Here is a 13,635-nt window from a genome sequence, read left to right as displayed (position 1 = left end):
AATTGATGTTGGACTGTAAATAAATTGCAGTTGAATATACTCAATATAATATATGAGGGGAGGAAAAAAAAAAAAAAAAAAGGACCTCAGGCTCGACAAACTATTTCCTTTATTAGAAAGAAATCCTCGAATGAACTCTAAACGTTATGATATTACATGCCATATATACAGTTATATACATAAAAGTGCAATGTCACATTGAGTAAGCTGTTTATTTATTATTAATTCTGCCATATAACTGTTTGGAAAATGGCATAATTACTTACACACATCTTCTTCCTGCACTGCATTTTCTCAAAAACACGGCATCTAATATGCGACTGGACAGAATATCTGAAATTCCTCTAAAACATTTTCAAAGGCACTTTCACATAATACAGATGTACATAACACCACAGAGTAGCTTAAAGCCTACAGACGGCATAACTGAGTCCTACTGTTGCTGATGTTACATAGTGACAAAAACACATTTTTATTTTTATATACAACTGGCTTCACACTATAGGTGGGACACCTGTATCTCTGGATATTTATTCTACATCATATCTTCTAAGTGATTTCTACCCAGAAACACAACAGATATAACAAAAAAAAAAAGATTATAAAAATAATGAAAGTTAGTAATTCAGAAATTAACCTTTGATTATTTATACACACAATATTTGTCAAGTCAAAGATAGTGTAAACCTGCTTTTAGAGAGCATTGCTGATGCACTGCAACCCAACTCTTCTATATGCAATTATGCCAGCCAAACACTCCAAGGACATGCACCCAGGTCTGTTATTTCTACAGTACAGAGGTAAAAAAGAAAGAAAAAGACACATACAGGGCTGCAGCCACAAAACTGGAAGTCTGGCACATACAGTTTTATGAGGCTATTGCATTTTTGAAGTTATTACATAGGAGCTGACTGACATGGTCTGCTTCCTCTTGTCCCACAGAGCCCATTTCCTTTCATGCACTTGTAAATATCATCCACACAAATCGGTAAACGCACAGAGAGCCTCGATGTCAATCTGAGACGAATGTGCAAACATTATTGACATTCTTTCCCAAACATAAAAACAGACTACAGGGACTCAAAGCAAGCTGCTGTTCATTTGCAATAAAAAAAAAAAAAAAAAAAAAAAAAAGAACAGGAAGCAGGGGGGGCATATTAGGAGATTTTTACACTAACAGTCATCAGGTCCATGGCTACTGGCAGCACTAACCACAGGGCACCGCCTTGAGTCTAAACATGAAGGATCATTATCCATGCTTTAACTTATAAACTCATATCTTTGGGTAGATAAAGCCAAACAAGGCATAAAAAGAAGCTATGGCATGTGGTCCACGCAGTATAACAACATGTTTTTCATCATAATTTTCCCAAACTTCTCCCTATAGGTTATACAGACACAAAGGCAAAAGACATATTAGGCGTTTTTCTCCCTGCAACCTGAGATAATGTTGCAGGAATTTAAGAATGCATCAAAAACGTTCAGTCAAAGGTCATAAAGCAGTAGTGGTTTTATCCAATCATCTCTCATTCCAGGCAGCATGTTTAAATAAATCTGAGTGAAACCAACACAGAGGTGATTTTTGTATTTATGAAACACAACAGATGTCATGCCTCGCCATAGAAAGCTGCAGTTTACATGCGTGTGAAAAAGAAGCACACTGGTGTCAGTACTATTAATTTATTAACACCGTTAATAAATTATTTGTAAAGAGCTCTTTAAGACTCTTTTTTTTTTTTTTTTTTAGTCTGACCTTCAAACCATTTCTGCCCAGCACGTCACAGCACCTTTTATATGAATGAACATTTTAAAATCAGTTACATCTCAAAGTCGGAAAGGCCTTTGTACTGATTCACAACACCCCCAAAAACCATTCTAGATAAAGTGGGGGGGAGGGGGGGGATCTAGTTCCTAACCACCGTGTTCACTACAGTCCTCACCACAGGTTCAGCAGTAAACCGAAGAGCTGCATGCACCATATGTTGTTCAGAGTTACAGTTCTTCATCATCATCTGTAAACTACATTTTCTAAAACTTTCAGGAAGCCTTTGTGATTTGTTGTTTAAATTGATTTTTTTTTAAAAGATATCCGTTATGTAATATTAACCTAAGCATATTAACACACAAATCTGCATGTCATTGAGACAGCAGACTTATCTGGCTGACAAATCTGTCTAAACTCTAACTCCTACATCAGTCTCTCAGATCTAATCCTCTTTACATTCTTGTTTTCAGCTTCAAACCACCAAAAGGAAATGTCTTCTCCTATACAAGTCCCAAGTATTTATACACACTCTTGAATATTATTTGTACTGTCTCTGAGAACTGTAGCCACTGGTAGCTTTTCACAGTCCCTTGGAACTAGATTGAGCGTTTTTGCTTTACATATTCCGATTCCTGTCTCAGAGGTTACATGGTGCAGGACTTATCCAGAGGGTCCTGAGAAGATGTAGTGGGAGGCTGAGGGGCCTGATTGGATTTTGGCAAGACCATGGGCTTGGGCCTCAAAGCCGGGGGCTTGAGCTGCACCCCCATACGTGGTGCTACCACAGGCTTGAATGTGCTCATGGAATCACTGGAGGAACTGGTGCTGCGACGGATGGGTGGCTCAGTATTGGCAGTTGACCTCAGCATGACGCCGTGGATGGGGCTGAGGGACTCGCTGGAGCTTGCCGGCGTTGGACCTCCACCGCTGCTGCCGGAGGTCTGCCGCTGCTCCAGGGTGTCCAGCACTACGTCAGGGGCGTGCTTGGCTGAGCTCTGCCGCTCCAGCTCGCGCAGCTCATTCAGAGCAGTGTTCATAGTTTCCTCTATGTCCTGCAGGAGAGAAGGAAAAATGTGTGTGAGAGAGACAGGGAGTATGGGAGGACGATAATGGCATTGGTAAGACATGAGTCGAAAATCAGGAGGGTCAAGATTTAGGGGAGAAAAAAAAAAAGAAAGGCAGGATTGGATAGAGGAATTATAAGAGTGAAAAAGACAATGAACAGCAAAGATGTGGGAGAACAGAGACAGGTGGGAAACATAAAAAAAAAATATACAGATGTTAACAAAGGTCCACAAGGAGAGATTATTCAAGAAAACACAGGGCATGCATTATACATGCAAAGTTAGTAGATAATATTATTTTACACTGGCACTTCTCCCTCACCATACTAATGCTCTGGATTATGAAGGAGATGCAGAGATGACGTGTTCATCTGAGCATGCTCCTAGTAGGCAGACAGACAACCTAGCACAGTTTAAAGTGCTCTCTGTAAGCCCTGCTTTTCTACATAAGACATTGTATGGCTCCATTATTCAATTAGATGTGACCGACGATGACAAAACTCAAGATCAGACTTTAGAATATTTTGTAATAGCCTGTTATTTTCTCACAAATTAAGAATTTATTGGAATCTTGTATGTAGGAATACACTGTGATGAGTCCCAATGTCAAGCTATGCTCCCTGCCGTCTGCCTGTGAAGCTAGTCTTTTGCGTGTATTTAGCACACAGACATATTTGCAGCCAGAGGAAGCAGAAGACAGGGACTGACTATGTTTTTACAGGGCAGGGCAGGGCTTTGATGGTGGAGGGAGCTGCGGTCGGGTCGCCGCTCGTCCCGCGCTGACCTGTGCGATGGTCTCCGGGTCCAGGGGCTTGCCACCATGATGGTGGTGGTGGTGGTGGTGATGATGGGCGTCAGTAAAGCCAGTGTACTGGCCCGAGGAGGTGGAGCGGCGAATTGGTGGGCTCTCCATCTTCTTCAGGGACTCGTGACGACTGATATTAGTGAGACTACCGTGGCCAGCGCGGCGCCGTCGCTCCGGGCTGTCCATGGGAATGTGGTTGCGACTTCGAAGCATGTCCCGTGGGCTGAAGTGGCCCAGAACTGGAGAGCCCATCTCTGGAGTCCCGCCATGACTTTGCTGGGAGGTATGCACCATGCAGTGGACATCACTGGGACGGGCAGGCGGTCGCCGAGATGGTGGATCTGATCTTTTCCTGTGTCTGCTGCAATACAAGTGTAAGAAAGAGGAAACGATAGGCAGGCATCAATTAATGACTTTACAGCTTTTTAACTGAAAAAAATCTCTTAACCATCATGCAGTTGAGCAGTTTTTTTTTGTTTTTTTTAATTACAGCCATTTCATCACATTAGAAAAAAAAAAAAAAAAAAAAAAAGCTGTGATAAATTCAATGGTTTAAATTGTTCAGTTCCAAAGCTTCTAAAAACAGAATTAGTTGGGGCATATTAGCTTTGTGAGGGGAACCCTGATGTCGTGCATCAGTTAAGGTTATTCTGGAGAGCAGGTAGAGTGGATCTGACTGTCAGCCAGAGGAGGGAAGTCTGCTGTTCATCAGAGCACCAAAACAGACTCCCTGGGAGAAGCTGCAGCTGCCTCAGCAGTACGCCTGTCCTCTGTCTGAACCTGGACCAGTACACACACACACACACACACACACACACACACACACACACACACACACACACCTAATATGACACACAGAGACAGAGCTGAGTAGGCATGCACTTCTGTCTAATCACACATGCATCGCTTTACATTCCCACAGACTGTACACGATGCTGCTCCACACCAACATCTTTTTCACTGAAGTATTTCTGTTACAGCATAAAATGGCCAATAAAGGAGCACATCCTCCTTTGTATGGCTCTAAAAGGATCAAGTTCTGCATATTTATGAGAACCACTACAGAATCAAGCGCTATAATGATTAATCAAAGCTGCTATCATCACTTGCAGTCAAGCAGCACGGTGACCAATTTTATTATCACTTGGTTGCTTTTTTTAGTTGCTATTACATTTACTGAAATGATGACAACTTGAAATATTAAATTGGTGATATCTGGGAACTGATCCACATCAGGCCAGCTATTAGAGTTAATCATCGTCAGTAATTACGCTTCCTCAGTTGCTTTTCAGAAACAAATGGCATCAAGTGGAGAGTTTACATCAGCCCAGTAAACGGGCTCTCAGCCATTATCATTAAGATTTCCAGGCAGCTTCATTACTGTGCTAAACAAAAAGCAGTAACGAGTATGATGAGAAGGTCTGTAAGTTTTTGGTGAATATAATTTGAGCAATGCCAGGTAAATCCAAACAGACCTTTGATTATGTAACACTTACACCACTGACATGGCTGAATGTAAAAATAGAAATTAATGTGCACAGTGAAAACTTATGAATGCACTAACATCTACTGTTAAAAGTTCAGCCAGTGAATAATAAAAGGACCAGTGGTGGAGTGGTGCAGACATGCCTGGTGAGAAAATATATATATTTTTTTAAACTGCATTGAGATTTCTCGAATAGCAAAACAGCTGCAGGAACTGCTCATAAACGGCAGGTGGAGCAGTCTGCATTCATAATGCCAATCTCCCTCTGGGACAGTGTGTACTACAACAGGCAAAGCAACTTAGTCTGCAAGCTGTCACCACACTGACAGCTCATCCTTTGCTTATTATGGCTTTGACTAATAATGCAACATAAATCACAAGACACCGTACATGCCCCCCTTCATTAAAACAGAAAACAGGCCAAGTGTAGTGCTCGCTCTGGTCCCTTCAATGTGTGTCTTCACCACTAAAAGAGGCTCTAACACAGTTGTCTTGTTTACTACTGCTTACTGTGATTACCACAGAAGTCTGTCTGGTGAGCATGTTATTGACTGAGAACGCCAAGAGTGGAAAATATCTTTTAAAAAAAAAAAAAGAAAAAAAAAAGCCCAAGGTATAAATGATTCAACACTTGCTGTTTGAATGGAAGATTGAGCAGGAGGAGGGTGGGGGAGTGGATAGGAGAAGAAAGAGGAGAGAGGTGGGGATCACCTGGGTGCCAGTGACAGGAAGAGTGTGGCGGGTTGTGGTTTAAGGACTATGAGGACATTTCTTAAGGCTGATGTTAAAGGGATGATTCATTCAGATACGTTCAGCTGCATACCAATACCTGCAGTGGTGTAAATATTGCTTCTAGTATGAATCATCAACACTGAAGTAGAGGGAGTGAGTATGGCTCTGAATAAAATAGCATGTGTCTGGCAAAACCCAGTAAGAGATACTTCAAGGTCGCTTATCCTCCACCAATGAAAGAAGAAGCAGGAGACAAAATACTGGCACGCAACCAGCAGAGAGGCTGCCAAAAAGACTGAGGTGTGATTGGATTTGTGTGCATTTCCTCAGTGTGTGTGCCACTCCTCCATGTGCATGACTGAAATAGTTATTTAATACTCATACTTTCTTACAGGAACTGTCTGGTCACTCGGGACGAAACAGTGTGGGCGAAGCTGAGTCCTCCACTTCCAATTAGACAGAGGGTTGAGCTTACGAAACACAATGTCAGAGGAAGGCAGTACACGGAGGATGTGGTACAATTTGTTACTGCTTCCTTCAGTCCTTTTAATATAAATGTAAAACTAAAGCACTGGCATCAAACTGCCCCGTTTTAGGTAAAATGAAAACATTACAAGTAATTTGCAGTTTTATTTAATATAGTAAAAGTCAAATAAATACATATAGTTACAGATTTTTATAATGAAAAATTACTCTAAAATTTAAAAACACACTGAAATTTCTTTTCTTTTTGATATTCAGGTCGATAAATTATGTTACTTCTGGTTAGAACTGCAAATCTTGGTTCCTAATTAAGGTACATGACAGAAACTGTTTAAAAGGGCCTCAACATTGCTACCATTGTTTTATAGCAGTACATCTACCTGGTGATGAATGCCTCGGAGATCCTGGTGTCATTGGGTGAACCGATGTCTTTTCCTGAGCATTTATCCTCTCCAGCGTGGCCGCTGCTGGCCTCGCTGTCAGCCTTTTGACTCAGAGTGTCTGAGAAGTTGTCATCTCTGGGACACAGAGACAGTGTGACATTGAGACATGAAAAGAGCAAGAAGTGACAGGAAAAAAAAAGAAAAAAGAAAAAAGGGAGAAATCAGCATATCAGTCAATCTTTCATATTTGTACTGCTCTTCAGTATCAGTATTTGATATTTGTTTCCTGAGAGTCAGCATGTATTGTTCGCTCACTCCCCTCCCCAAAAAAGGTCTGGAGAGCCAGATGAGTCATAGTCTTGAACTTCTCAGCATTCTGGTGATGCAGTGTGGTGGCGACGCGCACCAACACTCACACACAAACCAGCTGTATGGGTTTCAGTGAGCTGTGTCACTGGATACTGAGTACAGTTGGTGCCTGTCAGGTGGCAGTAATCAGACCTACTGAGCTGCAGTGTTGCCTCTGATGGCAACATAAAACACAAGTCACTTAATTAGCAAATCCACATGAATGCACAGGGTCAGAGCACAGACAAGCAGTCATCCAAAGCAGAGGCAGCTACGAACAAAAAAATTACAAATTTTGACAGTCAACTCTTGAGAGGCGACGTCTTGTGCAGGAGGTGCTTTCAGGGGCATCTCTCTGCTCGTTTTACTCTTTTATGGGACAAGTGAAGATCACAATCTTGTGTGCTTTTACTCTCCTCAGCCTGCTCAGTTTAAGTAGAGAGCAGGATGTTACTACCCTTGGGGACAACCTGTACAGCTGTAAATTCCCATGCTCTTTCATTAACTAAGACACCCCATCAGCAGTGCTCCCTCCTATTGAATTATTGATAGGGGTCCTTTGACAGGACAGCAGCAGCAGCAGGGGAAGTAGGAGAAACGGAAAAAGTATGAAGGCATTCTAAATAACCATTTTGTCAGCCAGCTACTAAGTGATCGGAGTGATTCTGTTCCAGTCCTAATAAGACAGTGACTCCAGTCCATTAGGCACCAACAGTTGCTAGGGCAGAGTGTATGCTTGTTAGCGCTGAGAGCACGAGACAGTGACAGAAGGGTTGTTTAAGGGCCCTGGAGATGGAGAATGCACCACAGCTGAGCAGGAATGACAGTGGAGGACAAGACAAATGAGCCTGAAGGTCCCCTGTGCATGACCCTACAGTAGCCTGACGGCCCAGCAGCCTTTTGCGGAGCAAAGTCAACAAGGAGAAGTGTGTTGTTTAACCCACAGGGATATTATGCTAAGGATATTAGCTCTCAGGCTCTAAGTGGAAGTGGAAGTAGTTAAGTAGCCTTTGGCAAAATAATCGAGCAGAAAGGGGGCAGAAAATATTGGTTCTTCTACCACCTGCAGAATTTTAATGATATGATTAAATACACAATCACATTTTGCCAAAGCATTCCCACAGTGGTAAATGAATAGATGTATTGCTTTTTTTATAGCTTTTTTAAAAATAGCCATCTTCTGTTAAAACCTCTCTCAAGGTGAAAGTTTTCCCTTGTCTCCAATCTTGTTGTTAAGCTCAGATGAACAGATGCTGGCAGTGGGTTCATATTTACTGTACAGATACAGCAGAAAAACACTATCTCCCAGTCTAACCCTGGCTCTCACCCCAAGACAGCTCAGATAAGCTCCAGCCCCGCCCGCTCGTGTTTTACAACCCTGAATTAGATAAGTGGTTCAGAAAATGGATGGATGTTCTCATGTACTTTCTTGCCAAGATATGGATAACATATTGCAAATATCTGATTATTCCTTTAAAACTGCCCACAGTTTGAAGTTAAGTTGTTAGAGGTAACCTAACTAGTTAGCATTCACTGTGGATCCATGCATGATGCACTTCTTTTGCTTGCATTCAAAACAAGACATTTATATTTCTATGTTTATACATGTACAACACTCACATGTCTTGGACTACAATGTATTGGTGTGGCACCAGGCCGTCGATGCCATTGTGCCGTCCCTCCCACCAGTCTTCAGATGCTCGCTGATACAGCAGCAGGGAGGCACCCTTCTTGAAAGACAGCTCTCGAGAAGAGCGCCCAACGTAGTCAAACTTGGCAATAGCTTCAATAGGCTCACTCTCTGCCAACAGAAAGAGGATTAGTCAGGTCAAGTACATGTCAGATATGGCAAAGTCATCAAATACAGATCGGTTGTTATCACACGTGCAGACATTTTTAATGACTGATAAAAGTGCTGTAATCTTAGGAAATAAAAATCTAATTTTAGAAACGTGCATTTACAAATGCATGCTGGCTAAAATTCAAGGGAGTCTAATACTAACATGTTTGTTCACGTTGGTGCAAGTGCACGTGGAGTGCATGTAAGCTGAGCCAGCATATTTTTTTTTTTTTTTAAAGTCAATAGTAACCCAGCTTTACAACACCAGGCCACAGTCACTATGTGCCCTGAGGAGCTTTAGCAGGACATCTATAGACATTTTTGAGAGGAGATCTATATGACTCAGGAGCATGTCAGTCACATTACACTGGGCTGATTACTACTCAATAACTGTACAAATAGAGCCCTGGATCACCGACAAGAGAAAGGAACGTGAGGAAGGCTATGAAAAGTTACTACATCCAGTACTAACCAGAGGTAGACTGAACAATTATTATTACACCTTATTTTAATTTATTTCTACAAATTTCTCCATTATTTGTGCTCCCGAACTACAATCTGGAGAAAACAGCTAGAGTCGACTTTACTTTTCAAAAGGTACATGTCTCCAAGCCAATATGCACGCACTACAGCAACACAGGTCTAAAAATAGCTTCTTTATTCCTCCCTTGCTCCTACCTCTGCTTTCCTCCCAACTCACTTTCTCACTTCAAGTCAGACAGGGGGTCCCTGGACAGACGTAACACAGGCTCTATATATACACTGGTAGGAAGGCAACCGCATAAATGTCTAAAGCCTGTCTCAGTTCTGACAAGCCATCATGATCTGCTGCATCTTGCACGAGAGTGTGAGACTAATTTCCAGATGAGAGTCCCAAGTGTTAAAGGAAATATGGGGCTGGTTCTGAGAAGAGTGCTGGGTGGGTTCTGCCTTTCTTTCAGTGTCCTGTGTTACCATCATTCCACCTTTAACTTGCTACTATCTTTGCTTTACTGGGTTGTCAGGTTTGACAAGAGTGCATTGTGGCGTGGTTCCAATGAAATGTGACAAGCAGGAATTTACTGTTGGAATTAACTGGACTGCAGTACAGTGGACAAGGCTGTTAATAAAGCAAACAGTGTGCTGGTCGGTGCACGGGATTTCTCTTTCTTCCTCTATTTTCTTCATCTCTGTCATTCACTTCAATGTGCTGATCCTGTGATCTGCACATCAAGGCACATGAGGGATATGACTGCGGCTGGAAGCAGCAGGCTATAAACTCAAATCTCAGCGCGGGTAACGGACTCCCTTTGTCATGTTGTACAATTATAACTGAGAATCGCTTCAGAACCAACCGACCAAGGTTGCAGACACACACACCCTCCCACACTGATTTACAGAGTTAAAGAAATGTTGAACAATGAGAGTTGGAGGCCTGTGGTCTAAGAGATGAACTGTCAGATGTCTTGCACAAGCCAGTGGAGCGCAGTTGGTGTGGATGGTTCTCTATATCAGTGTTCATAGAGAGAAATAGGACAGCAGAAGCCTGGTTTGACGTGCTTAGGATCAATACAACAAAAGACGGCATAAAATCGCAAAGTAAAACAAGGTAAAACAACACACTCCCCTTTAACATGTACAATCCAATATGTATAATCCAGCCTGCAGGTCCACTAGATAACAAGGACATCCTCATATATGCCTGTAAGTGGCAGAATCAGTGATTTAGTTAGTTCATTTCTGACCTTATGGGGAATTTACCAGCAGACACAACATTAATGTTGCCACTCTAAAAACTGTTAATCTCCCTGCATGACAGCCATAGTCACTAGAGCGTCGTATGTGTCAGATATAGCAAAGATATAGCAGTGGCTAAAAGGAGTGCCTTTCGTTTACATGTACATTACTGTGGAAAAGTCTTGAGCCATTTCTCATTTCTTTATAAAGGAGCCAGACTTTATTGCCACTTTTTAAAACTGTCTTGAGTGGTTCTCCAAGGATGAGCCAGTGTTGTGTCTACACATAGACAACTTAGCAAAGAACCAATTTTATATTGTATTTCTGGGCACTTTGTTACTATCTTGGCCCATCTCTGCATGGTGTGCAGCGTGTCTGAAAAATGTGTGAGGAAACTGGACAAGTGAAGGACAAAAGAAGCGGCAGGCTTTAAAAAAAATATATCTACAGCAGATGAACAGTATCTGAAAGTCACATTCTTAACAGGAAAGAATCCAACATCTGACAGAGGACCTGAGAGAAGCATCTCGCCCTTTAGTTGATCCATCTACTGTTTGCCGAAGCCCGATCAGAAGAGGTCTCAGTGGAAGGGCGGCTGCCAAGAAGCCATTATCAAGGAAGGGAAATGGGGTGAAAAGGCTGATGTATGCCAAATTATACAAGAACTGGACTGGGGTGGGGGGGGGGGGGGGGTGGGGGGGTGGCAACAGGTCTTATGGAGTAATGAATCCAAATTTGAAATTTCTGGTTCTAATTATCATGACTATGTACAGAGGTGGTCAGGAATACAGCTATCATAAAACACGGTGGAGGTATCATTACTTCTGAAAGACACAGGTAAGCACAGAAGTCAGTTAACCTTCACTATTCTGGTACATCTTGGACAGCATTTCAGTAAACAAGCTTCTGGGGGATTCTAGGGATGCTGGCATTACATCTTTCAGAAAACTGTCAGCTGCGTGCCTCAGAAAAAAATGTGCAAACTGTGACCATGCTTTCTGAAAGATCACAACCAGAACAACAACTACATCTTAATCAGACATCCACTCCTCTTCATTTTTTCCACAAACCTTATTCCGAGCAGCATTAACTTTCTACGTGCGACTGTGTAAGTAATCAGCTGCAAACTCATCTGCTCCAATGAGTCGAAGGGATTTCTCAACCTGTGCTGAGACATGAGGTGACTCTTATTCCTCTAGCTCTGCCTGCCTTGTATTCACTTTAAGGGCCAAGACAAGTAAACACATTTGGAGTCTTGATAAGGAAGGAGGAAAAAAAATGATAATGATTTAAGTGCAGAAATCCAGTGCGGGTAACTAACAGGAAACAAGCTTTGCTTTTGTGTCTGAAATCCAAATGAGGTCACGGGAATTTAAAAATAGCTGATGACAATAACTTGACCACAGTTCAAGACTCTACAGGGAGGAACTCAGTCAGTAAGGACACCCTCCCAGTGTGTTCAGAGAAGATTTTGGAACAAAACCATGGTAGCGAGGGCTTTCTGGAAACCATAATCTTCTTGTAATTACTCAAAGAGTTGATAGCTGCCATCTGTTTTACAGTAGGAATAAGTTTCCTTGTCTAATCAGATATTTCCTTTAGTTAGACTGAACAGTAAGTTATTTGGAAACAGAGTAACTAAAACCTAATGTCATGAGAAGAGATCAACTATGGTTTCCAAAGTCTCCCTGTGGAGACTGACAGTGCCCCTAAAACCTGTAGTTTGGTGATAATGTGGAAGGATTTGGGTGACTGCTGTCAGCAGAAAAAGTTTAGGAAAGTCTGTTACTAAGGTAAGACACTAAAATTAGGTTCAGCTGTAGTTCAAGTATTTTTTTTTTTTTTTTTTGCCCCATTCTGTCTACATCTAGTCAGTTCTCTGTCAAAGTTATCTTTCACTTTTTAATGAGCTGTGATTTTTATTGTCCTTTTCTGCTTTTTACTGCAAGTTAAACAGCAAAGCCTCACCACGTCTGATCTTTTGGTCTCGAGTAACTCACTAAATGTTTGATTTGGACGTGACCGATTGGTATCCATTTCATGGAAACAAAGGACCACATGTCTGATCACACAACTTCAATGTGTCTCATCACGTCTAAGAGAAGCCCTTAATATTCTGCAGTGTTTACAAAAGCCTAGTGTTTTGTTTTTTTTTCCCCCCTCTTCCTCAAGTCTTCATATTTCTCTGGGACAAATGGAAATGTAATTAAATGTAGACTTTATTATTTTAGCACTGGTAAAAATGTAGTAACACTTTTAAAACACTTCATATATCTGCTATTCTTTCATAAATTACCATTTCGCTGATTTTTCACAAAGGGAGTTGAAAATTTAATCCAAGGTTACGACCTTTAAGAAACAAGTTTCCATTCCCAAGAGGGCAAAAGGGTGCAGACCACCAAGGAATTTATAAAAATGGGGGTGGGGGTGGGGGGTCCGAGGCTCCAAGGAAAGTAGAATCATTAGAATATGAATGGTTGTCTGTCACTCTGAGCCCAGTTCCCTGGCCCTTTGAGGTTAATGCATTTATCGGGCTGAAAGGCAAGATTTGCCACCCTGAGCTGCAGAGAGCTGAATTTAACCCTCTATACACCACAGATGGGGGGGGGGGGGGGGGGGCTTAAATTCTATGCACATCACATGTACAATTATACATTCAGTGATTGATACGGCTTAAAATACAATTTGCTTGGAATCTAGAAGGACATAAAGGTATGTATGGGCACGTTTACACACTTGTATGATTGTTGATTGATGTACAGTCACTCACCGTCCTCGCTGGTGTGCGTCTCTGCTCCGCCTTCATTGTCTACCTCCTCCAGGGCTCCATGCTCACTGTAGGGGCTCTCACTGTTGGAGACAATATACAAATTATCAGGGTCACGGTCAGTCAAGGTACAGTTCAAGACCACACACACACACACACACACACACACACACACACACACACACACACACACACACACACACACACACACACACACACACACACACTCAGAGATGAAAATCTAAA

At 42.0% G+C, this 13,635-nt stretch overlaps 1 protein-coding gene across 5 annotated transcripts in view; it reads right to left on the bottom strand.

Moving 5' to 3' along the window:
* Positions 1-92: 92 nt before the first annotated feature.
* Positions 93-13,635, bottom strand: part of srgap1a (SLIT-ROBO Rho GTPase activating protein 1a) — a 75,296-nt gene continuing 61,753 nt past the window's right edge. For 2 of the 5 annotated variants that reach the window (XM_030730916.1, XM_030730918.1), the window contains exons 18-22: positions 13,393-13,472; positions 8,687-8,867; positions 6,716-6,853; positions 3,614-3,995; positions 93-2,817 (exon numbers count right to left, since the gene is read on the bottom strand). In XM_030730916.1, the coding sequence (XP_030586776.1) occupies positions 2,410-2,817; positions 3,614-3,995; positions 6,716-6,853; positions 8,687-8,867; positions 13,393-13,472 (1,189 nt within the window). In that variant the 3' untranslated portion in view covers positions 93-2,409. Of the gene's footprint in view, positions 2,818-3,537; positions 3,996-6,715; positions 6,854-8,686; positions 8,868-13,392; positions 13,473-13,635 lie in introns of all 5 variants that reach the window. The other 3 variants (XM_030730917.1, XM_030730920.1, XM_030730921.1) reach the window with 2 other exon arrangements.

Source organism: Archocentrus centrarchus, chromosome 6, assembly GCF_007364275.1.
Source record: "Archocentrus centrarchus isolate MPI-CPG fArcCen1 chromosome 6, fArcCen1, whole genome shotgun sequence".
NCBI classification, from domain to species: Eukaryota; Metazoa; Chordata; class Actinopteri; order Cichliformes; family Cichlidae; genus Archocentrus; species Archocentrus centrarchus.
This window is presented reverse-complemented; position numbering and strand designations above follow the sequence as displayed.